This window comes from Pleurodeles waltl, chromosome 7, assembly GCF_031143425.1.
Source record: "Pleurodeles waltl isolate 20211129_DDA chromosome 7, aPleWal1.hap1.20221129, whole genome shotgun sequence".
Classification (NCBI taxonomy): domain Eukaryota; kingdom Metazoa; phylum Chordata; class Amphibia; order Caudata; family Salamandridae; genus Pleurodeles; species Pleurodeles waltl.
In genome coordinates this window covers 412,024,705-412,051,288 of record NC_090446.1, presented here as the reverse complement: position 1 = coordinate 412,051,288, position 26,584 = coordinate 412,024,705, and the positions used below count along the sequence as shown (strand labels likewise).

Below are 26,584 nucleotides of genomic sequence, written 5' to 3'. Positions count from 1 at the left end.
GGGTGACTCCTCCTTGTTTTTCTCATTATCTCCTCCAGCCTTGCCGCCAAAGGTGGGGGCAGTGGCCGGAGGGGCGGACATCTCCACTAGCTGGGATGCCTTGTGGCGCTGTAACAAAAGGGGTGAGCCTTTGACGCTCACCGCCAGGTGTTACAGTTCCTGCAGGGGGAGGTGAGAAGCACCACCACCCAGTACAGGCTTTTGTTCCTGGCCACAGAGTGACAAATGCACTCTCCCCATGTGGCCAGCAGCTCGTCTGGTTGTGGCAGGCTGGCAGAAACTGGTAAGCCCCACACTAGAAGTCGGGTTGGTATTCAGGGGGCTTCTCTAAGATGCCCTCTGGGTGCATTTTACAAATAATTCCACACTGGCATCAGTGTGCATTTATTGTGCTGAGAAGTTTGATACCAAACCTCCCAGATTTCAGTGTAGCCATTATGGAACTGTGGAGGTCGTGTTTGACAAACTCCTAGACCATATACTCTTATGGCTACCCTGCACTTACAATGTCTAAGGTTTTGCTTAGACACTGTAGGGGCGTAGTGCTCATGCACCTATGCCCACACCTGTGGTATAGTGCACTCTGCCTTAGGGCTGTAAGGCCTGCTAGAGGGGTGACTAAACTATGCCACAGGCAGTGTGAGGTTGGCATGGCACTCTGAGGGTAGTTCCATGTCGACTTAGTCCTTTTCTCCCGATCAGCACACACAAGCTGTGAGGCAGTGTGCATGTGCTGAGTGAGGGGGTCCCTAGGGTGGCATAAGACATGCTGCAGCCCTTAGAGACCTTCCCTGGCATCAGGGCCCTTGGTACCAGGGGTACCATTTACAAGGGACTTATCTGTGTGCCAGGTCTGTGCCAATTGTGGAAGCAAAGGTACAGTTTAGGGAAAGAACACTGGTGCTGGGGCCTGATTAGCAGGGTTCCAGCACACTTTCAATCATAACTTGACATCAGCAAAGGCAAAAAGTCAGGGGGCAACCATGCCAAGGAGGCATTTCCTTTCTCAAAGCATGTGCCAGGCTGGGTCCAGAGGGTCGGTTCTGGGAAACAAAAGGCAGAACAGGCATCCGCTGGACATTGCTTTACCATCGTTCGGATTCCCCACAGCCAACGGGTTTCGGGTGCCGGGGGTCTCCTTGGCGTCTATCTTTGTTGGATCTGCTCGTGGTCGGGGGGGTCCTCCAGATTCCAGCTGCGACGTTATTGTGTAAGTCAGGAGAGTTCAACCCAGGGTGGACTTGAGGTCGGGATCGACTGGGGACCTTCTCTGGACTGGTGGACCACCTGGATTCAGGATGTGGGTGTCGGGTGGCGAGTGGGCAGGGCTCGCGGGTCCGGTGCGGTTCTGGAGTCCTTTTGGAGATTTCTTCTGGACAGTACAACTGTCCTCTGGAATTCTTGGTCCTCTGTTGGGCACTCAGTCCGCTGGGGGTTTGTAGAGGTTGCTGGTTCTGCATGATCCATTGCCTTGGAGCATGGGGCTTTGAAGCTGCAGACAGGCTGGTAGATCTGGGGCCAAGTCAGTTATCTGGAGTCTTCACTACTGAGGTGGGCTAGCACTCCTTCTTTCTTCTTGAGGTCACCAGGAATCTGGTGATCTAGGTTCAGGGGAGCCCATTAATATTAGATTTATGGGCGTTGCAGGGGTCATAGGCCAGTAGTCAATGGCTACTGTCCCTGAGGGTGGCTGCACCCTACCGGTGCCCATTCCCTTTGGGGAGGAGAGCACATTCCTATCCCTATTGGTCCCTACCCTCCAAAACATTCTGCAGGGAGGGGTCACTTCAGCTCTGGACACCTTAGGGGTGACCTGCTGCCAAAAGTGGGTCTTGGTACGGGGAGCAGGCATCTCCACTAGCTGGAGTGCCCTGTGGCACTGTAACAGGAGGCCTGAGCCTTTGAGGCTCACCGCCAAGTGTTACAGTTTCTGCATGGGGGAGGTGTGAAGCACCTTCATGCTGAGCAGGTTTTGTTCCTGCCCCCAGAGATCACAAAGGCTCTCACCCCATGGGGTCAAAAACGTGTTTTTAGTAGCAGGCTGGCACAGATTGGCCAGCCTTACACTAAAGGGTTGGTTACAATACAGGGGGCATCTCTAAGATCATCTCTGGGTCCATTTTACAATAAATCCAATACTGGCATCAGCGTGGGTTTATTATGCTAAGCCGTTTGCTACCAAACTTTACACACTTCAGTGAAGCCATCATGGAGCTGTGGAGTTTGTACTGATCAACTCCCAGTCCATGTACTTAAAATGGTCAAACTGCACTTACAATGTGTAAGAATGGACTTTGAGACTGTAAGGGCATATTGCTCATGAAGCTATGCCCTCTCCCGTGGTATAGTGCACCCTGCCTTAGGACCGTGGCTTGTGGGCATGGCAGCTTGAAAGGAGTGCCATGTTGACTTTAGCTTTTTCTTCCCACCAGCACACGCAATCTTCAGTTGCAGTGTGCATGTGTATGTGCTTGTGCTTGGTGAGGCGTCCCTTAGTGTGGCATAATACATGCTGCACCCCTTAGGGACTCTACCTGGTCATAGAGCCCTTGGTACCACTGGTAAATTTTACAAGGTACTTAGCTGCATCCCAGGAGTTTGGCAGTTGTGAAAACAGTGGCACAGTTTAAGAAAAGAACACTGGTGCTGGTGCCTGGTTAGCAGGATCCCAGCACACACTCATTGAAGTTAGCATCAATACCAGGCAAATAGTAAGTGTGTGTGTGTGGTGGGTGGGGGTGGGGTTTAACCATGCAAAAGGGGCACTTTACTACAATCAATAGTTGCATTACATAACGATTGATATCATCAGTGATCTGACTGAAGCCGCTATGTGGCTATGAGCAAGCTATCCATGAAGAAAGAAGTTGATGCATTTTCATCTGCCTGCTCTACAAAATCTTCATATGGCTCCCAGCAGACACCAGAAGGACCGTCATGCAGGCCCTCGTCACCAGCAGACTGGACTATGGAAACACGTTCTTTGTAAGAGTCACAGCACGCTTTCTGGAGAGACTCCAAACAATACAGAACTCAGCTGCAAGACTTGTATTCAACCTCTCCAGTAGTGTGCACATCAGACCCCATCTAAAAATAAGCATTTGTAATGCAACGGGTCTCGGTTTGCTCGTATTAGAGCTAATAGCGTTGTAAACTCCTAACCGGACTTTTCTGATGGATACAACTACCTGTGGATTCCTCACCTAATGAATACTCCCATGGCGCCAGCATTCAACGGAAATCTTCTTCCTAGTCTCTGCACGTCGACGAGGACGTCACTCTAGCCCACACGACGCCATCTGATGTCATACAGGCAATAAGAGGTCCTCGCCGACGTGCCGACGTCAGTTCCCTTTTTTCCGTGCATTCGAAACGGTTATCTTCGAGGGAGCTACTGTTACTTTAGTAGTTACAGTGTATTTTCTGCTGTGTAGTTCTTCTCTGCGGTAACAATGTCTCAGAGAAAGTCGGGTTTCAAGCCCTGTCGAGAGTGTGGGGGCAAGATGTCCGTTACAGATCCTCACTCCGACTGTCTCTGGTGTTTGAGCTCCGACCACGACGTCGTGACTTGCGATTCATGTCAGCACATGAATCCGAAGGCCCTCAAAGAACGTGAGGCTAAACTATTCCTGGCGAAGTCGAAGAGAAAGGAAAAACATCACAAAAAGTCTTCCTCGCCAAGGTCTCATCGGCGTCATCGTTCGAGGTCGCCTTCGGCTCGGCGTCGGAGGACTTGGGAGGTCAGTCCCACGGTCACGCCGCATCCATCGACGCCGTTGCCCTCTCCGGCGTCACAGACTTCGCCTGCACAAGCGTCTGTGGTTGAGGTGATGCAGCCTCTTGTGATGTCTCCGGCGTCGGGGTCGCCTTCGATCCAGGCACCTCAGTATCCGGCTTTTCCCGCCCCTGGAGCCGATAGTACCGCATTTCTGAATGCGATGTATACCATCTTTCAGCAGATGGCTCCAGGAGGTGCTCCGGCTGGTCCTTCGGGGCCTTTGGCCTTTTCATTGGGTGATCCTGCGCCTCTTCGGCCGGCACCCTTTATGCCCTTTCTCCCTTTCGGGAATGTGGGCTCGGCGCCGGTGTCGGCGCCGGTGGCCGCTCCGGTGGCTTCAGAGGGATTGGCTCCGGAGGTTTCCATCCCGTCGACGTCGGGATTTCGTCCTGTGACTCCGGTGGGTCCATCGGCTCCAAGATCTCTTCGTCCTGCTCCTTCATCGGCGCCGAAGCTGCCTGTGGCGCCGGATGCGGCGTCGGATGCTTCTGGAGATCGGCGCCGATCTTCGACTTCGGCAGAGGCCATGTCGACTCTGCGTATTGAGCAGAGACTACATTCAAGGAGGCGTGCTCTCCGTCTTTTGGAAGAGCAGGAGTACCGGCGAGTCCTGGAGGAAGGAGAGGTTGAGGACTCTGGTGATGGACTGCATGGTCTGGATACGGCCAGTGGGCTGGATACTTCCCCTGAGTGGGACCTTTCATCTCCAGGGGAGTATACGGAGGAGGCTGCTACCTTTCACGCGGTGGTGAGAAAGGCGGCTAACTTTCTGGACCTGCCTTTGCCGGTGGCAGAGGCGAAGCAGAATTTATTGACGGAGGTGCTGCATCCGGCCTCTGCTGCAGCGGAGCCTCTCTTGCCGTTCAATGAGGCTTTGCTTGATCCGGTGTTGGAGGTGTGGAAGAAGCCTGTATCTTCCTCGGCAGTTCATAGGGCTGTGGCCAGAAGATATCGGGCTGCACCATCTGACCCTGGTTTTCTTTCAAGACACCCTACGCCGGAGAGCTTGGTGGTGCAAGCCTCCTGTTCATTGAAATCAGCGCCTGGATCTTTCCCGACGGTACCTGGAGACAGGGACTCCAAAAGACTGGTTGCGCAATCCAAGAAAATATTTTCTTCTTGCAGTTTGGCGTTGAAGGCCACCAACGCAACTTGCATTCTGGGGAGATATATCCATGCTCTTATGGATGATATTTCATCTTCTTTTACGGAGCTTCCCCAGGGACTCTTGGATGTTGTCTCGGACGCCCAGGCTGCCGCAACCCAGATTATCCAGTCTGGGCTGGACACGACCGACTCGGTGGCTAGGGCGATGGGCACGGCTGTGGTGGCGAGGAGACAGGCCTGGCTCCGTAATTCAGGGTTTCCTGCGGACGTGCAGTCGACCCTATTAGACCTCCCGTTTGATGGGGACAAACTGTTTGGAGCAAAGGCAGATTCGGCCTTGGAGCGATTTAAAGAGAGCTTGGCCACAGCCAAATCGTTAGGGCTGCAAGCTCCTTCTTCCTCTGCCTCTTCCAGGTTTTTCAGGAGGTTTCGTGGATTTGGGCGTGGCTCTTCCTCCTCTTCCTTTCGGGGGAGGTTCCAGCAACCCGCCTCTTCTCACCCCTATAGATCATTTAGAGGGAGAGGTAGGGCATGCACCAGAGGAGCCTCTCAACAGCACTCTGCCTCTTCCTCGTCCTCTGGAGGGGTGCAGCAGGGAAAGCAGCCTCAGGCTTCCACCATTTCCCACTCACTCCTCTCCTGTAGGGGGAAGATTACGGCATTGTCTCCACAAGTGGGAGACTATTACAACGGACACTTGGGTTATCAGTATTGTGGAAAAAGGCTACACCCTTCCATTTCGGGAGTTTCCGCCCCCCCTCCCGCCCCGCCCATCTTATTGTTCAGAAGAACACCTCCTGTTGCTAGAACAGGAGGTTCAAGTCCTCCTTTCAAAGGGCGCGGTGGAGTTGGTTCCAGAGCAGGAAAGGGGTCGAGGTTGTTACTCAAGGTACTTCCTGATTCCCAAGAAGGATGGTCGGTTGAGACCGATCCTGGATCTGAGGATCTTGAATTGGTTCCTCAATCAGGAAAAGTTCAAGATGCTGACCCTAGCACAGGTGCTTTTGGCGTTGAACAAAGAAGATTGGATGGTGTCTGTCGACTTGCAGGATGCTTATTTTCATATTCCGATACTCAAGTCACACAGGAAGTATCTCCGGTTTGTGGTAGGGTCGCAGCACTATCAGTTTGCGGTCCTTCCGTTTGGTCTTACTTCAGCACCTCGAGTATTCACGAAGGTGATCTCAGTGGTTGCGGCAGAGCTCAGAAGGAAGGGGATAGCAGTATTCCCTTACTTGGACGACTGGTTGATCAAAGCCAAGTCCCCGGAGCTTGTGTTGTATCATCTGCAGTTAACAACTCAGTTGTTGTTCGACCTGGGCTTTTCGGTGAACGTGCCCAAATCTCACCTGGAGCCCTCTCAGCGCCTCCTGTTCATAGGGGCAGTACTGGATACAACATTGAATCGAGCCTTTCCTCCGCCTCAGCGGGTTCAAGATATTCAGGAATTGGTTCCAATGTTTCGAAATGGAGCAGTAGTTCCAGTCCTCAAGGTCCTTCGTCTGCTCGGTCTGTTTGCCTCCTGCATACTGTTGGTCACGCATGCTCGCTGGCACATGAGGGCTCTTCAGTGGTGCCTCCGAAGGCAGTGGTCTCAACACAAGGGAGATCTAGAAGGTGCGGTCAAGATTTCCAGAGATGCTGCTGTGGACTTGAAGTGGTGGATTGCGAGCAACAATCTTTAGCAAGGAAAGCCGTTCCGCCAGTTGCCACCAGTGGCCACGGTCATAACGGATGCTTCCACTCTAGGGTGGGGAGCTCATCTGGGGGATCTGGAGATCAAAGGACTTTGGTCTCCAGAGGAACAGATGTTTCATATCAATCTGTTAGAGTTACGGGCTGTACGCCTGGCTCTCAAGGCCTTCCTCCCTTCCCTTCGTGGTCAGTCGGTACAGGTCCTGACGGACAATACTACCACGATGTGGTACATAAACAAACAGGGAGGAGTAGGGTCGTACCTTCTCTGCAGAGAAGCTCTTCGACTATGGTCCTGGGGAAAGGACCATCAGATTTGCTTGGTAGCAAATCATTTGGCCGGGGTCTTGAATGTACGTGCGGACAGTCTCAGTCGCCAATTATCGGCCGACCACGAGTGGCGTCTCCATCCAGATCAAGTCTGTTTAATCTTCCAGATGTGGGGGTTTCCTTGGATAGATCTGTTTGCCACTCGGGAGAACGCGCATTGTCCGTTATTCTGCAGCCTCCAGTATCCGGTGCAGGGAGCATTGGGGGACGCGTTTCTGATAACCTGGTGCGACCAGTTGCTTTACGCGTTTCCCCCCATACCCTTGATTCCTCGAGTGTTGAGGAAGATTCGCCAAGACCGGGCCCAAGTCATCTTAATAGCTCCGGATTGGCCAAGGAGGGTGTGGTACTCCGACCTTCTCCAACTCTCACTGTGCCCTCCGCTCCGTCTCCCTCTCAGGGCAGACCTCCTCTCGCAGTCGCAGGGGCAGGTTTTACACCCCAACCTCCAGAGTCTACACCTACATGCCTGGAGATTGAACGGGGCAACCTGAGTTCCTTCTCTCTCCCGCCTGATGTAGTGGATGTTATATTAGCGGCCAGGCGACACTCCACTAAATCTATCTACGCTAATAGGTGGTCTAAATTTGTTATGTGGTTTGGGGAGAGACAGATTGATCCCTTACATGCTCATCTGTCGGACGTTTTGTCTTTTGCTCTGTCTCTAGCGCAGAAGGGTTGTGCAGTGGCTACCATTAAGGGTTATTTGTCGGCTTTGTCAGCCTTCATTTGTCTTCCAGATCAACCATCGTTATTTAAATCCCCTATTGTTCTCAGATTCTTGAAAGGTCTTCTAAATAAATATCCTCCAAAACCATTCGTTATGCCTCAATGGGATTTGTCCTTGGTCCTCACTTTCCTTATGGGGTCCCCTTTTGAGCCTATGCATTCTTGCCCCTTAAGGTATTTGGTTATTAAAACAGTCTTCCTGGTGGCTATAACATCTGCAAGGAGAGTGAGTGAGTTGCAGGCCTTATCGGTAAAACCCCCTTATACAACTTTTTATGGGGATAAGGTGGTGTTGAGGACCAAGGCTGCTTTCCTCCCGAAGGTTGTTTCACCCTTCCATTTGGCCCAGACAATTACTTTGTCCACGTTCTATCCTCCGCCTCATCCTTCAAAGGAGGAAGAGAGACTACATTGCTTGGACCCAAAGAGGACGTTAAGTTTCTACATTGATAGAACGAAGGACTTCAGGCTGGAGGATCAGCTGTTCATCGAATACGTGGGCAAGAGGAGAGGAAAGGCAGTCCACAAGAGAACACTCTCCAGGTGGGTTGTTCTTTGCATTAAAATCTGTTACTCTTTGGCAAAGAAGGATCCTCCTGATGGCATTAGAGCTCATTCCACTAGAGCTAAGTCGGCCACTTCGGCCTTGGCCAGGGGTGTTCCTGTGGTCGACATCTGTAAGGCCGCAACTTGGTCGTCCCTTCACACTTTTGCAAAACATTACTGTTTGGACTCCGAGGTCAGAAGGGACGGCCATTTTGCACGGTCAGTGCTGCAGGATCTCTTGGTTTGACCATTTCGGCACCCACCACCGGGAGTGGTACTGCTTTGGGACTCTATTCATTAGGTGAGGAATCCACAGGTAGTTGTATCCATCAGAAGAACGAGTTACTTACCTTCGGTAACGACTTTTCTGGTGGATACATTAGCTACCTGTGGATTCCTCACGGTCCTTGAGTGCGCTCCTCTTGGTCTTCAAGGTTGCAGTAGATGTTGTATATATGGATACTTGTATATATTTATATGTATATATATATATATATGTATATATCTTTGTGTATATACATGATTTGCATATATTTGTTGGTTTTAAAAAATAAATTAAAAAAAGAGTTATATTAAATCTACATCCATTTTATTGCAATGTTGTGTATTTTACAATGTTATGGGATGTTGCCTTGCTCTTTCATTGCATTGGGTTGTTGTTCTCATGCACGTAAAAAATGTTGGTACTGACGTCGGCACGTCGGTGAGGACCTCTTATTGCCTGTATGACGTCAGACGGCGTCGCGTGGGCTAGAGTGACGTCCTCGTCGACGTGCAGAGACTAGGAAGAAGATTTCCGTCGAATGCTGGCGCCATGGGAGTATTCATTAGGTGAGGAATCCACAGGTAGCTAATGTATCCACCAGAAAAGTCGTTACCGAAGGTAAGTAACTCGTTCTTCTTGCGACATAAACCATGAAGTAACCGGAAAAAGTGCAATTAACTGTGTAACAGGGTCGATATTATGCAAAGCGTTCGACTTCTGCCAAGCGAGATCGAGTTGCGAAAATAGAGAAAAAGTAGTCCACAAACCGAATGGAAAACAGCGAGCCTCGCATGTTTTCTGTACTTGGTTGATTCGCTTGAGGAGGGCTAACCACCGGAAAAGGCATGACGTATGCGTGCCCTCCAATAATGAAATCAAGCCGATTCTAACAGGCAAGCCCACGAACCAATGAAAGACACTGGTGTCACGTGGACGGGGATCTGAACCCTTATTAATCCCTACAGCGTCTAGCTAGCGAAACGCATGCGCAAGCGACGCAGGCTGCACCCTAAAAACTACACTGGCTTCTGATTCAGAAGAGATGTCTGTTGTGGATGATGACAGACACCTACAAGGCCCTGCACAACAAAGGACCACCATACAACAACAAATGCCTGACCTTCCAACCAACCAAACACCTCAGATCAGCTTCTCCCTCCCTTGCAGGCACCCCTCTAGATCCGTTGGTCCAACAGCCGAGGATGCTCCTTCTTGCACCTGGCAGCCAGGGCTTGGGACAACCTCCCACTGCACTGCAGTCCTGAGATTGCACAGCCATTCTAGCGATTCAGAAGAGAACTAAACACCTGGATGTTCGAATGATCATTTCTCCATGCAGCAGCATACAGCTTCAGTGCCTCACATCCCTCACGGGTGATTTACTAGACTCTATAAATGTTTGATTGAATGATTGATGTGCAGTTCATTATTTCAGTGTCAGCTCGGCATAGTGAAGGACAATCCCATGAGGATCTAGGTGAAATGACACTTATTTATAGTTAGGCCCAGTAAAAAGTATACTCTGCACTGGCCATAGCCCAAGCCTGGTGAGCTGCACCAAGGACCCTCTTGACACCTCTGAATGGTAATTCCAGTGGGCCCTGGGGGAACGTGTGTGCAGAAGAGATCCTGCACCCAAAGTCGAAGGTATGACCATTTAGTAGTTTGGTTTGTGGCCTGGCAAAATTTCACACCCTGCACAAATTATCCACTGCACACCTCCAAAGGTTTTATTTAGTGAACTTAGAGAGTAGTGTGTGGACTTAAAGCCCGGTAGGCTCTTGAGGTTACAGTGTGTGGTCACCGGCTAGTCCCTGCACCTAGTGCCTCCTTTGGATGGATGAAACAGGTACCCCTTTTTCCTCAGTGTAGAGCTGACATAGAAGCCAGACTTCCTGCTTAGATCTCACAGGGCACTTCTGAATCTGTCTCAGGCCTCTGCACCCTTTCTGCTTTGGTGCACTGCGTGGCTCAATATCAGTCCTAGGCCTGTCCTTGAGTGGCTTCATTGATATCTTGAATACAGCCTTTGGTACTATAATGTCAACTATGGTTGTCTTTAGAAAGGTCATCTGTTACTTCATTTGTTCGGGTATACTGGGCCTCTGGAAGTATAAGTTAAGATTGCAGAGCTAATTTAACTGGATAATTTTAAGGGGTTTTACATTTTGCTATGTAAAATCCATATGAGATTATAATCTCTATCTTAGAATCAGAATAGTCTCAGCCTCTATTGTTGCGTAGTGTAAAAAAATTTAATTCCTTTTGGACTCCACCAGATTGTGATTAACAAAAACTTGTTTTGATAAATACAATTCCCGGCATAAAAAATCTTTTTGGTTTCCATCATAAATAATCAATTCACACAAGAAAATTAAGCAAAGTGAGCTAAGTTAACCTTTTTTCTTATCTTCTTTTTATATGCTTCACAGGAACCTGCTAATAGTCGTCTTCCTCCTCATCTTATTGCACTTGATTCACATATCACAGGCTTTTTTGATGATATTGGATATCTGGATCTGCTGCCTTGTCGTCCTTTTGATACAGTTTTTATTTTCTACATGAAGACTGGTCAGAAAACTAGCCGAGAGGTAAGATACACCTGGATCTCTGTTGCAAAATATTTTATTTATTTATTGTGTTCTACATAGAGTGAGATGCCACCCAGAGCTACGGAAGAGTGCTGGTAGTGTAGTAAGCAAAGTAACTGTTAAATAGGTACATTTAAACAAACAGAAATCTGTTTGACGAGGTGGATGGCATTGCTTGGTAAAATGCATGTCTATGTAAACACGTACTTCTAAAGCACAATCCTAACTGGAAGCAAAGCAGCACTGAACAGTGAGCAAAGTCAGGAACATTATTCAAGATTGTTTACAGTGAGGAAGGTAACAATTACTTTCGTATTGTGTAGGGTAATAGTGCTCTTTAAAGAGCGCCTTAGCAATTCTGATGTCCATGGGGACGTTTTTTTCCTGATCATGTGTGCGTAGATGGAAAAGCCTTCTGTAAGAATGTACCCTCTTTTTTGGCATGGTTACCACCACTTTTTGCCTGTTGCCAGTATGCTTTGACTGTTTTCACTAGGATCCTGTTAACCAGGACCCCAGTGACTGTGCTCTCTCCCTCTAAATATGGTTGAATAGGACTTTGCACACTCCAAAATTGGCATACTGGTGCCCTCTTATACGTCCCTAGTATATGGTACTTACGTACCCAGGGCATTGGGGCACCAGGAGTTCCTGATTTCCTATGGGTTGCAGCATGTATTGTTCCACCCATGGGAGCCCATGCAAAATGTGTCTGCAGGCCTGCCATTGCAGCCTGATTGAAAAGGTGCATGCACCCTTTCACTACAGGTCACTGCACCAGGTCACTTTAAGTCACCCCTCTGGTAGGCCCTCCTAGCACAAAGGCCAGGGTGCAGGTACCTGTGTGTGAGGGCACCCTTGCATGAGCAGAGGTGCCTCTACGAACTCCAGTTCCATTGCATTGGACTTCGTAAGTGCGGGGAAGCCATTTTACTTGTGTACTACACACAGGTCGCTACCTGAGTCCAGCAACATAATGGTAACTCCAAACCATGGCATGTTTGGTATCAGACATGTCTGGTTCATACCCCAATACTGTTGTCAGTATTGGTTGTTTGATTCCATGCTCTCTGGGTGCTCCTTAGAGGACCCCCCAGTATTGCTCCTACCATTCTTCCAGTGTTTTGCAAGCAGCCCACGCTGCTGCTACCCTCCAGACGGGTTTCTGCTCTCCTGCTGCTTGACCAGCTCAAGCAGGGGAAGGTGGAACAAAGGATTTCCTGTGGGAGAGGGAGGCTACACACTCTCCCTTGGAAATAGGTGTGACATGGCTTGGGAGGGGTAGCCTCCTCAAGACACCTGTATGCTGTGGCTCGAAACTGGACATAGGAAAGGGAAGTGACCACACCCCTGTCTTTCAACACCCCAGGGATGTGCCCAGAGCTCCTCCAGGTGGCCACTTTATTCTGCCATCTTGAATCCAAGGTGGGCAGAGGCCCCTGGGAGCACCTGAGTGGCTGGGTCAGGAAAGTGACATCACAGCCCCCTCTTGATAGGTGGTCACCCTGCTAGGAGACCAATCCCCCTTCCTGGGCGGTTCCTGAGTGAGTCCTCAGATTCGACGTGCAAGATTCGACGTGCAAGATTCCATCAGGACTCCTCTGCATCGTTTACTTCATCTTCTGGCTACTGCGACTGCTACTGGACCCTCCAGGAACCAACAACCTGCAACTCCAGCGATGACTTCACTCTGCAACATTGTTTCTCCGGCTCCTTCCAGCAGCTGCAACATTTCCCCTGCTGTGCATCCTCAGCGGTCAACGAGACTCCAACCTGCACAAGAAATAAAAAGGATTACTCCAGTATTGGAACTTTCATAGATTCACATGCTTGAATTCCTCCCCGTCGTCGAGATGGGAGTCCCCGGTGGAATTTAAAAACCAGGCCTGAAAATGTATGCACACAATACATGGACTAGGCCTCAATATAATAACCCATCATAGTTGTTTTGTAAAATAGACCCAAACTCAAACTTGAACCAATCAGATTGTCTCACCCCTCTAGAACCTCCTGTGAGGAGCTGCCTTCTCTCAGATTTTTCCACCGCACGTTGTGCTGAGGAGTCTCCTTTGAGCTCTGCTCAAGATTTTCTCTCAGAAGATCAGTTTCTACAGCTTTTGGACATTTCTTTTCTTCTCTGGTGATTCAAACTGGCTGCCATGTCAGAGACACCAAAGAAAGGCCTTTTCAGATCCTGTGCCTCATGTTTAAAGAAAAGGTTATACATGATGAATGTTTTTATTGCTGGACCCCAGCCACAAGACTAAGGACTGCAAAATCTGCAGAAAAGTTTCTACAAAGACCCTGTAAGACAGGGAGAGTCGCCTGTTGTGGGTATAAAGAGGTAGGACTGGACACTTTTTCTGATGAGGACAGTGCCTCTTCTTCTATTTACGCCCCTAAAACACACGTGAAGAGAAAACAGGAAAGCTCTAAGATTCAAGAGCCACCTAGAAAATGGCACAAAAGACTGCAGGGGCCTCTGCTAGAAGTCATTGCAGGAGGCTGGCCTGGCTTATAGAGGGTACTAATGGTACTTACACCTTGTGCCAGGTCCAGTTATCCCTTATTAGTAGATTGTACTGCCATTTGATAAGTTTTGTTTTGACCAATGACTTTGTGTTTCACCACTGCGCATATTAGTTGCTCAATGTTCACATTGTATGTTTTGTTCAGTTTAGCCGCCTATGGGCTTTGACATTGCATTAGCCATTACTTTCTGTATTCAGTTTAGCCGCCTATGGGCTTTGACATTGCATTAGTCATTACATTCTGTATTCTGCCTATTGGCTTTGACATGCTGTATCCAGTCTAGCCGCCTATTGGCTTTGACATTGCATTCCTATTGGCTTTGACATGATGTATTCAATTTAGCTGCCTATTGACTTTGACATGCTATTAGATATTCTGCCTATGGGCTTTGACATGATATTATATATTGCATTTTGTATTCAGCTTAACTGCCATTTTGGCTTTGACATGATATTATACATTACATTTTGTATTCAGCTCAGCTGCCTATTGGCTTTGACATGATATTATATATTGCATTTTGTATTCAGCTCAGCTGCCTATTGGCTTTGACATGATATTATACATTGTATTTTATATTCAGCTTAACTGCCTATTGGCTTTGACATGACACTAGACATTGCATTTGATATTTAGGTTAGCTGCCTATTGCCTTTAACATGACATTGCATTTGATACTTAGGTTAGCTGCCTATTGCCTTTAACGTGGAGTTAGACATTGCAGTTGAGAATCCAAGCTGTATTTTTCCAAGCTGTGTTTTTGCACCAGAGAACCAAGATGTTTTTCTCACAGTAGACTAGACCTGATAAGAGAGGGTACATGGGTGTGGTTTTTCTTCGCTTGAGCTTGGGAACAGGAGTAGTCTTGGAGACCTGGCCAGTCTCCAAAAGGCTTGCTCAGTTTCCCAGGTCTGAGAGGAGGGAGCACACCTTTGTAACGAATGACACAGGCTGCAGAGATTCAGATTCAAATCTGCCGGACCTCGTGCTGGAGCTTGGCGCCAGCTGCCAGCAATCCCGTGTGGGTAGATTAATCTCTTTCTCGCGGCTGACAGGGGTCATCAGCTTGCAGACCTTAGAAAGATGAAGCTGTAAATAGTTTCCCACACGGTGAAGTATTTGTTTTGCTTTGCATTCAATATCTTATAAATATAACCTGCTGTGTATATTGCAAACTGATATATTTTGTTTGATTAACGCGGGCTTGAAAGCTACTAATTCGTCATTCATAAAAATTGTGGTTCGGGAAGAATTAACAACAATAAAAGTCTTCTTTGACCTCAGAAGTGCATTTCTGTTGTGTTATGTTAGTGCTTAAAAACTAGCTAAGAGGAAAGCACTACAATTGGTACCAGGAGTGGGGTCGGGGAAGGGACCGAACCCCCAACCTGAACCTGGCTGAGTAAAGTGCCAGCACCATGGATCCATTTTGCGCAAACTGCGCCTTCAGTTCAAGTTCAACTTGTTTGATTGCATTCTTCCACTGGAACTAAGCTGTGTTTTTTTTTTTTTTTCCCTTCTCGTATGGAACTCTGACTTTTGCTTACCTTCCAGCAAACCTTTCAGGTGGACCGTGCATCTTTACATGAGTAGAACTCATGCCACATCAAATTGCTAACACTGTTGAATTAGAGACTCATTCAGAGTACAAATTGCTCAGTCTTTTCTGTATAGATGTATCTGATGTGAAAGGTTATGAAATCAATGTGTTAATTCACTTCTATTGCTTTACAGGGATTGCTTTGATCATTCAAATCTGACTTGCTGATAATGTTTTTTTTTTGTGCTGATGTTTTTTTTGTTTTTTGTTTTTGTTTGAATCAAGAGATATGTGAAACAAAAATTCATTGGTCAAAGGGCGGAATGTACTGCCATTTGATAAGTTTTGTTTTGACCAATGACTTTGTGTTTCACCACTGCGCATATTAGTTGCTCAATGTTCACATTGTATGTTTTGTTCAGTTTAGCCGCCTATGGGCTTTGACATTGCATTAGCCATTACTTTCTGTATTCAGTTTAGCCGCCTATGGGCTTTGACATTGCATTAGTCATTACATTCTGTATTCTGCCTATTGGCTTTGACATGCTGTATCCAGTCTAGCCGCCTATTGGCTTTGACATTGCATTCCTATTGGCTTTGACATGATGTATTCAATTTAGCTGCCTATTGACTTTGACATGCTATTAGATATTCTGCCTATGGGCTTTGACATGATATTATATATTGCATTTTGTATTCAGCTTAACTGCCTATTGGCTTTGACATGATATTATACATTACATTTTGTATTCAGCTCAGCTGCCTATTGGCTTTGACATGATATTATATATTGCATTTTGTATTCAGCTCAGCTGCCTGTTGGCTTTGACATGATATTATACATTGTATTTTATATTCAGCTTAACTGCCTATTGGCTTTGACATGACACTAGACATTGCATTTGATATTTAGGTTAGCTGCCTATTGCCTTTAACATGACATTGCATTTGATACTTAGGTTAGCTGCCTATTGCCTTTAACGTGGAGTTAGACATTGCAGTTGAGAATCCAAGCTGTATTTTTCCAAGCTGTGTTTTTGCACCAGAGAACCAAGATGTTTTTCTCACAGTAGACTAGACCTGATAAGAGAGGGTACATGGGTGTTGTTTTTCTTCGCTTGAGCTTGGGAACAGGAGTAGTCTTGGAGACCTGGCCAGTCTCCAAAAGGCTTGCTCAGTTTCCCAGGTCTGAGAGGAGGGGGCACACCTTTGTAACGAATGACACAGGCTGCAGAGATTCAGATTCGAATCTGCCGGACCTCGTGCTGGAGCTTGGCGCCAGCTGCCAGCAATCCCGTGTGGGTAGATGAATCTCTTTCTCGCGGCTGACAGGTGTCATCAGCTTGCAGACCTTAGAAAGATGAAGCTGTAAATAGTTTCCCACACGGTGAAGTATTTGTTTTGCTTTGCATTCAATATCTTATAAATATAACCTGCTGTGTATATTGCAAACTGATATATTTTGTTTGATTAACGCGGGCTTGAAAGCTACTAATTCGTCATTCATAAAAATTGTGGTTGGGGAAGAATTAACAACAATAAAAGTCTTCTTTGACCTCAGAAGTGCATTTCTGTTGTGTTATGTTAGTGCTTAAAAACTAGCTAAGAGGAAAGCACTACATAGATTCGTAGTGTTCTAGCAGCTTAGGCTGATAGAGGTAGCTATAGCAGAGGAGCTTAGGCTGAACTAGGAGGCATGCAAAGCTTCTACTATACCACTTATATCATATAGGTAGTATATCATAAGAAAGACAATACTCAGAGTTACTAAAAATAAAGGTACTTTATTTTAGTGACAATGTGCCAAAAATATCTCCGAGGATATACTCCCTTAGGAGGTACGTAAAATACACAAAATATATACACACAAACCAAAATCAGGTAAGGAACAGTGAGAAAAGTAGTGCAAACACTGTAGAACACAATAGAATGCAATAGGAGACAATAGGCCTAGGGGCAAAACAAACCATATACTCCAAAAGTGAAATGCGGACCACAAATGGACCCCAGGCCTAGTGTAGTGTGTAGAGGGTCGCTGGGAGTGTAAGAAAACACTAAGGGTGTCCAAGATACCCCACCCCAAGACCCTGAAAAGTAGGAGAATAGTTACCCTACTACCCCAGAAAGACCGTAAAATCGAGATAGGGGATTCTGCGAGGACAACAACTGACTGCAAAGCACTGAAGACGGATTCCTGGACCTGAGGACCTGTAAAGGAAGGGGACCAAGTCGACCTTGTCGACGATGATTCCAACGGCACCTCCATCGATGACGCTCTCATCGGCGGTTCATCCGTTGTCAGCTACAATGTATCCAGTGACGATATCGTCGATGCCCTCGTCGACGCCAACTGGTTTCTTGCCTTTAACTGTTAAAATGTTTCCAACGAAGAGGCAAAGACCATTTGCATTGCCTTTGAATCAATCTGCGCAGCATACTCCTCTCAAAAGTTCTCAGAGACTCATTTGACACCTTCTATCACGTCACCAAGCAAGGTGTCAAGGCTTTTGCCTTCTAAGTTTTTGGATGGCGATAATGACGAGGACTTAGATCAGGATGCACTGTTTGGAGTGGCTAGGAGTCCTTCGCAGTTGAACATCAAATGCCAGGAGTACTCGGATGAGGACTCTTATTATGGTGAGTAGTATTATGACCTAGTTCCACATCAACAGGGAACGGTATGTTTGCCTTCCGGTCTTGTGTCCGATCTCCAGGCCATGCTGGCAGATTATAGAGAGCGCTTCTTCCCTCAACCGGGGAAGGACCCCACACCAACAGTGACTGCACCAGCTACTCCAGTACCTCTGCCAGTTTTTCCTGTGACGTCACAAGTTCCTCTTCAGGCTCCACAGAGTCCCCAGGTCCAGGCCTCTTCGGATGAGGCATTGAGGAAGGGGAGGTTCTCTGACCACGACGAATGGGGTGAATACGTACTCCCAGCACCCCCTTCACCGGAGCCATTGGCAGTTGCGTCTCCTCCTGGGGATATTGTCTCTTTTCATAACCTCTTGGAAAAAGCTGCAGTGCGGTTTGAGCTGCAGATGCCATTTACACAGCAGGACTGCTTTTTGTATGATTTCAAAGAGCTGCATAGGAAATTGGTCAGGGCTATACCGATTATTGACCATGTCTGGAATCAAGGGCTTAAGATAATGAAGAACCCAGCGACAGTGCCAGCGGTGTGTCCAAAGCGGGACAATAAATTAAAGCGACAGAGAACGCTCATGCTTTTCTGGTGGGTCACCCAAAACCAGACTCAGTGGTTTCTCAGGCTGCCCAGAGACGCTCCAGGACCTCTTCAGTACCTTTATCGGCACCTCCTACAAAGACGGAAGGCGCCTTGACAACATTGGAAAGAGGTTTTCTTCTATTTCTGCAATTGTAGTCCGTGCTGCAAATTCCCTGGCGCTCCTGGGCAAGTACGACAGGCAGCTGTGGTCGGACATCTCGCGCTCTGTGGATGATTTTCCGGATTCCAGGAAGTCGGAAGCAAAAAAGATCCTTGTGGAAGGTCAGCGGACCTCTGCAGAGGTGATTGACTGAGCCCTTGACATTGCACCCATGGGATTTTGGCTACTGGCTGGTTCAGCCGTCTTAAGGCGCCAGAGATGGCTTAAAGCCACAAATTTCAGACCGGATGTCCAAACCAAGATCCTAGACCTGCCTTACATTGGCCAAAACCTGTTTGGCAAGCATGTCGACGATGCTCTTCAGGCAATTAATGCCAGAAGTAGAGGACACTCTTCCTTTCGAGGTGGGTACCAATCTTTTAGATATCCAGCCTACTCCTCCCAGTACCAATCATCCAGACCCCAGTACCAACAGAGGCAACCTCCTGCGGCATACACTAGGCCTCCTCCTAGAGGAAAGCCGGGAAGACAGTCTAAGGACGCCTCACGTAGGCAATGACAACCTCCAGGGGCCGGCTACCTCTCCTTCCTTGACTCGTCACCTGCAGCGCTGGAAGCAGATCACAAGTGACAAGTGGGTTCTAGATATCATAACTTATGGTCACCTGCTGGAATTCACTTGCATGCCTCCCGAGACTCCACCTTCCTGGGAGCATCAACAACATCAACATCTTCTCCTCCTGGAGAGAGAGGTCATGTTATCCAAAGGGGCAATAGAGGTAGTCCCCTCTTCGCAACGAGGAAGCCGTTTCTATTCTCGCTTCTTCCTCATCAGAAAGAAGTCCCGCTTGTGGATTCCCATCCTGGATCTGAGGCAGCTCAACAAATCTCTCAAGAGGCAATCCTTTCGTATGGTAACATTGTAAGATGTCCTACAGCTTCTCAACAGAGGAGATTTCATGGCTTCCCTAGATCTGCAGGATGCCTACTTCCACATACCCATTCACACCAAAAACAGAATTTTTTTGATATTCATGGTAGCCGGCCGGCACTTTCAATTCAAAGTGCTACCCTTCGGACTCAAATCCGCCCCCCGGATTTTCACAAAATGCTTAGCCCCGGTTGCAGCATATCTGAGACGCTTCAAACACCAGATATTCCCATATCTGGACGACTGGTTGCTAAAGGCTCCAGACATTTCTACCCTACGCCACTTTCTCAGGACCACGTTACGTCTCTTCCAGCAACTAGGTCTTACTCTCAACAGACACAAGTCCCAGCTTCAGCCTACCAGAAGGATGGTATTTCTGGGTGCTATATTGGACACAACTCTAGTGAAGGCCTTCCCAGCCGAGGAACGCCAACTCAAGCTTCTGACCCTAGCGGATACAGTTAGAAGAAAAGAGGTTCTTTCAGTTTGAAAGTTCAAATCATTACTGGGGATGATGTCTCCTGTATCAATCTAGTTCCGCACTGTCACCTTCGGATGCGTCCTCTTCAGGGAAAGCTTGACAAACAGTGGAAGCAGATGCAAGGTTCCTTTGGGGACATCATTCAGATAATGACAAAGATAGTCGACGCCCTCCATCGGCGGCCAACACCGGCAAACATCTCAGAAGGTCTAGAATTCTTGGCTCAAGTCCCTCCGTTTATGATCACAACGGATGCTTCGATGGAGGGATGGGGGAGCATGTCTCCAAGATCTTCAAGTCAGTGGCAGGTGGCCCCATTCTCATGGTACCCTGCACATCAACCTCCTCGAGCTCAGAGCTGTGTACCTTGCACTGCAAGCTTTTCTGCTGAGAATCTGAGTTTCATCAGTGTAGGAAGTTGGCTCTGTATATACTATCTCAAAGTAAGAGATAGTGCGCACAGAGTCCAAGGGTTCCCCTTGGAGGTAAGATAGTGGCAAAATTAGATAATTTTAATGCTCTATTTTGTGGTAGTGTGGTTGAGCAGTAGGCTTATCAGAGGGCAGTGTTGAGCATTTGTTGTACACACACGGGCAGTAAATGAGGAACACACACTCTAAGACTTACTCCAGGCCAATAGTTTTTATATAGAAAAATATATTTTCTTAATTTATTATTAGAACCACAAGTTAAAGGATTTGAAGTAAATACATAAAATGCAGGGTACTCCACACAGGTAAGTTAGGAACTTTGAATTAGAGCAATAACATATACAGTTTTTGTTAAAATGGCAATAAGCTATTTTAAAAGTGGACACAGTGGAAAAATCCACAGTTCCTGGGTGAGGTAAATATTGGTTAGATTGTGTGGTAAGTAAGACACTTACAAGTCTCAGTTCCCGGGCATAGGCAGCCCACCGTTGGGGATTCAAGGTAACCCCAAAGTTACCGCACCAGCAGCTCAGGGCTGGTCAGGTGCAGAGGTCAAAGAGGTGCCCAAAACACATAGGCGCCTATGGAGGACATGGGTGCTCCGGTTCCAGTTTGCCAGCAGGTAAGTAGCCGCGTCCTCGGGGAGCAGACTACGGGAGTTTTGTAGAGCACTGGGGGTGACACAAGTAGGCACACAAAACACACCCTCAGCGGCACAGGGGCGGCCGGGAGCAGTGTGCAAAGCAGGCGTCGGGTTTTGTATAGGAAACAATGGAGGGACCCGAGGTCACTCCAGCGGTGCGCAGGCAGGCACAGGGGGGGCTTCTTGGGCCAGCCACCACCTGGGCTAAGCAGAGGGTCGCCTGGGGGTCACTCCTGCACTGAGGTTTGGTTCCTTCTGGTCTTGGGGGCTGCCGGTGCAGTGCTTGGTCCAGGTGTCGGGTCCCTTATTACAGGTAGTTGCGGTAAGGGGGAGCCTCTGGATTCTCTCTGCAGGAGTCACTGTGTGGGTCCAGGGGGGTCGTCTCGGGCTACTCATGGGGTCGCAGTCGCTGGGGAGTCCTCCCTGTGGTGTTGGTTATCTGGATTTCGAGCCAGGGGTGTTGGGTGCAGAGTGTGAAGTCCCACGCTTCCGGCCGGAAGAATGAGGTCTTTGAAGTTGTAGAAAAGCTGCAAGTTTGTTGCTAGTTGTTGAGCAGAGCTGCTGCTCACGGGAGTTTCTTGGTCCTGGGATTCAGGGCAGTCCTCTGAGTCTTCAAAGGTCGCTGGTCCCTGTTGGATGCGTCACTGGTTGCAGGTTTTCGAGTCAGGAGACAGGCCGGTAGGGCTGGGGCCAAAGCAGTTGTCGCCTTCCGTCTGATTTCCTGGGTTCTGGGGTACCCCTAAATACTAAATGTTGGGGTGTGTTTAGGTCTGGGAGGGCCCTAGCCAATGGCTACTGTCCTGGAGGGTGGCTACACCCTCTTTGTGCCTCCTCCCTGAGGGGGGGGGGCACATCCCTAATCCTATTGGGATAACTGAGATTGAGGGTCTCTAAAGGCAGGGGTCACCTCAGCTCAGGGCACCTTAGGGGCTGTCCTGACTGGTGGGTGACTCCTCCTTGTTTTTCTAATTATCTCCTCCAGCCTTGCTGCCAAAAGTGGGGGCACTGTCCGGAGGGGCGGGCAAATCCACTAGCATGGATGCCCTGTGGCACTGTAACAAAATGGGTGAGCCTTTGAGGCCAGGTGTTACAGTTCCTGCAGGGGGAGGTGAGAAGCACGTCCACCCAGTACAGGTTTAGTTCCTGGCCACAGAGTGACAAAGGCACTCTCTCCATGTGACCAGCAAGTTGTCTGGTTGTGGCAGGCTGGCAGAAACTGGTCAGCCCCACACTAGAAGTCTGATTGGTATTCAAGGGGCATCTCTAAGATGCCCTCTGGGTGCATGTTACAATAAATTCTACACTGGCATCAGTGTGCATTTATTGTGCTGAGAAGTTTGATACCAAACTTCCCAGATTTCAGTGTAGCCATTGTGGAACTGTGCAGTTCGTGTTTGACAAACTTCCAGACCATATACTCTTATGGCTACCCTGCACTTACAATGTCTAAGGTTTTGCTTAGACACACTGTAGGAGCATAGTGCTCATGCACCTATGCCCTCACCTGTGGTGTAGTGCACCCTGCCTGAGGGCTGTAAGGCCTGCTGGAGGGGTGACTTACCTATGCCACAGGCAGTGAGAGGTTGGCATGGCACTCTGAGGGGAGTGCCATGTCACTTAGTCTTTTTCTCCCCACCAGCACACACAAGCTGTGAGGCAGTGTGCATGTGCTCCAGCCCTTAGAGACCTTCCCTGGCATCAGGGCCCTTGGTACCAGTTACAAGGGACTTATCTGAGTGCCAGGGTTGTGCCAATTGTGGAAACAAAGGTACTGTTTAGGGAAAGAACACGGGTGCTGGGGCCTGGTAGCAAGGGCCCAGCACACTTTCAATCATAACTTGGCATCAGCTAAGGCAAAAAGTCAGGGGGTAACCATGCCAATGAGGCATTTCTTTACAATCAGTGCTTGTCCGCACGGACAATACGACCACCATGCACTACATAAACAAACAAGGCGGAACTCGGTCTCACTTTCTGTCCAGAGAAGCTCAAGTCGTTTGGACCTCGTGCATTCTGAATTCGGTTTACATACGGGCAGAACATCTTCTGGGAGTCAGCAACACCACAGCAGACTCACTAAGCAGGCTCGGCACATCTTCACACGAGTGGGAGCTGAACCAGACAACACTGGACACAATATTTCTCAAGTGGGGAACACTGAACCTGGACCTCTTTGCGATGTCTCAGAATGCGAAATGCCGGTTTTATGCAAGCCGGCATCACCAACCAGGGTTGTGGGGAAATGCCCTTTCGATAGCATCATCAGGAATTTATGCTTACGCCTTTCCTCCGATACATCTTCTTCCACGGGTCATCAGCAAGATCAAATCAGAGACCTGCCAGATAATTCTAATTGCTCCAGGCTGGCCACGTCAACCGTGGTACACAGAGCTTCTGTTGCTGTCTTCGTGTCCTTCCATCAGGTTAGCACCTTTACCGGACCTGCTCACCATCAGCCAGGGTCAAATGAGGCATCCAGATCCCAAGTCTCTCAGATTATGTGTGTGGCTCCTGAGCTCAATTAATTCAGCCATCTAAATATTCCCGTTGACTGTCAAACCGTTTTAGCCAAAGCACATGCAGATAGCACTAATAAGACGTGTACCTTAAAATGGAAGCGGTTTTGTTTATGGTGTGCTACAAATGACATTCATCCGCTTATATCTGCTCCAGAGCAGGTCTTACCGTACCTTCTCCACCTGGCGAGGTCTGGTCTCGCGCATGCATCCATTAAGGTTCATCTAGCTGCCATCTCCAGATATAGACAGCTATCCAAAGGACCATCCCTCTGGTCTCATCTGCTTATCAAGCAGTTTATGAAAGGTTTGGTCCGATCCTTTTCTTCAACAAGTCGACCTCCTCCGTCTTGGCAGCTGAATACAGTCCTGAGTCAGTTGATGAAGGAACCATTCGAGCCTATTAATAAATCAGACATTGAGTATCTTACGTGGAAGGTAGCGCTCCTCTTAGCGCTAACATCTGCTCGTAGAGTAAGCGAGATCCAAGCCTTTACCATCCAGGAACCTTTCATGAAGTTTACTGATGATAAAGTCATCCTACGAACAAACCCAAAATGTATTCCCAAAGTACCATCTGACTTCCACATCAACGAGCCTGTAGTCCTAAAGACTTTCTTTCCACGGCCTCAGACTGGGGCAGAAAGATCGATGCATTCCTTGGACGTCAAACGGTGCCTTAAATTTTATCTGCAGCGAACATCTTCGATCAGGAAATCCAATCAACTGTTTGTACCATTTAGTGCGCCCAGAAGGGGGCTTCCTGTTTCTAAGCAAACCATTTCTAGATTGATTTCAAGTGCTGTAGCCTTTTGCCACCAGAAGGCTGGTCGACCCCTGGACAGTAAAGTTTGTGCACATTCTACCTGAGCAGTGTCCACTTCTTGTGCTCTCTTCATCTCTTGAGCTGCCATGTGGAGAACAACGCATGACTTCACAAAGCATTTCTGCCTGGATGCTGAGACGCTCCGTGATGCTGCGGTGGGTCAAGCAGTTCTTAGACATTTGTTCAGATAAGGTGAGCTGTTTGGTTCCCAACATCCGCTTCTGTTATATCATCACATTTTCTGTTCAGTATTAACGTACCTTTCGTGCATATTCATGTATGTTTTAAAGGTTTACTTTTTATTGCTTTGCATTTAACTGTCTACTGATAACGTTGATGATTGGGAGAGACAGTATTTATTAATACAGAAAATTTGTTAGTTACTGCTTGCTACTCTTATTCAAGCATGTGAATCTTTGAAAGTTCCAATACTGGGGTAAGAAATAAGTCCCTGGAGAAGGTCACCTTCTCTCTTATCAGTGTTCTGAGTTATTTCAGCACTTCTGCTCGGAAAATCTGAGGGAAGGCAGCTCCTCACAGGAGGTTCTAGAGGGGTGTGGCAATCTGATTGGTTCAAGTTTCAGTTTTGGTCTATTTCACAAAACAACTATAATGGGTTATTATATCGAGGACTAGTCCATGTATTGTGTGCATACATTTTCAGGCATGGTTTTTATATTCCACCGGGGACTCCCATCTCGACGACAGGGAAGTATTCAAGCATGTGAATCTATGAAAGCTTCCAATACTGGAGAACTACAGTTACAGGTAAGTAACTTATTTCATCTTCCCTGGAGGGAAGGAGTCACTCCCCTGCATCTGCAGGCACCAACTGCAGTGACGACCGGCTGTGTGGATCTGCTGTCCTCCAGAACTGCATGGATCCTGTATCACAGGTGGTGGTCTGGAGTGGTCCTCTTGGTCCTCTTTACCAGCTGTCCAGCTTTGGCCAATGTAGGAAATTGCCACTGTTGGCATGGTCACCCCACACTTTTTGCCTTTTATTGATGCCAGCTTTGATTAAAAGTGTGCAGGAACCCTGCTAACCAGGCCCAAGCACCAATGTTGTTTCCCTTAAAATGTACCGTTGTGTCCACAGTTGGCACATCCCTGGCACACAGTTAAGTCCCTTGTAAAAAGTACCCCTGGTACCAAGGGCCCTGTGGCCAGGAAAGGTCTCTAAGGGCTGGACCCCTCACTCAGCACACTGCCTCACAGGTTGTGTGTGCTGTTGGGGAGAAAAAGACTAAGTCGACATGGCACTCCCATCTGAGTGCCATGCCCACAACCCACTGCCTGTGGCATAGGTAAGTCACCCCTCTAGCAGGCCTCATAGCCCTAAGGCAGGGTGCACTATACCACAGGTGAGGGCATAAGTGCATGAGCACTATGCCCCTACAGTGTCTAAGCAAAACCTTTGACATTGTAAGTGCAGGGTTAGCCATAAGAGTATATGGTCTGGGAGTCTGTCATACACGAACTCCACAGCACCATAATGGCTACACTGAAAACTGTGAAGTTTGGTATCAAACTTCTCAGCACAATAAATGCAACCGGATGACAGTGTGCAATTTATTGTAAAATACACCCAGAGGGCATCTTAGAGATGCCCCCTGAAAACATACCCGACTTCCAGTGTAGGCTGACTAGTTTTTGACAGCCTGCCACACACCAGACATGTTGCTGGCCACATGGGGAGAGTGCCTTTGTCACTCTGTGGCCAGGAACAAAGCCTGTACTGGGTGGAGGTGCTTCTCACCTCCCCCTGCAGGAACTGTAACACCTGGCGGTGAGCCTCAAAGGCTCACCTCTTTTGTTACAGCGCCCCAGGGCATCCCAGCTTGTGGAGATGCCCGCCCCTCGGGCCACTGCCCACACTTTTGGCGGCAAGGCTGGAAGAGATGATGACAAAAACAAGAAGGAGTTACCCACCAGTTAGAACAGCCCCTAAGGTGTCCTGAGCTGAGGTGACCCTTAATTTTAGATATCCTCCATCTTGTAGAAGGTTGGATTACCCCAATAGAATTAGGGATGTGCCCCCCCTCCCCACAGGGAGGAGGCACAAAGAGGGTGTAGCCACCCTCAAGGACAGTAGCTATTGACTACTGCCCTCCCACACCTAAACACACCCCTAAATTCAGTATTTAGGGGCACCCCAGAACCCAGGAAATCAGATTCCTACAACCTTAACCAGAAGAAGGACTGCTGACCTGAAGCCCTGCAGTGAAGACGGAGACAACAACTGCTTTGGCCCCAGCCCTACCGGCCTGTCTCCCAACTTCAACAAAAACTG

At 48.3% G+C, this 26,584-nt stretch overlaps 1 protein-coding gene across 4 annotated transcripts in view; it reads left to right on the top strand.

Annotated features, from left to right (window-relative positions):
* Window positions 1-26,584, top strand: part of RALGAPB (Ral GTPase activating protein non-catalytic subunit beta) — a 1,713,320-nt gene that overhangs the window by 1,297,307 nt on the left and 389,429 nt on the right. For all 4 annotated transcript variants that reach the window (XM_069243900.1, XM_069243898.1, XM_069243901.1 and 1 more), the window contains one exon: window positions 10,883-11,041. In XM_069243900.1, the coding sequence (XP_069100001.1) occupies window positions 10,883-11,041 (159 nt within the window). The remainder of the gene's footprint in view (window positions 1-10,882; window positions 11,042-26,584) is intronic.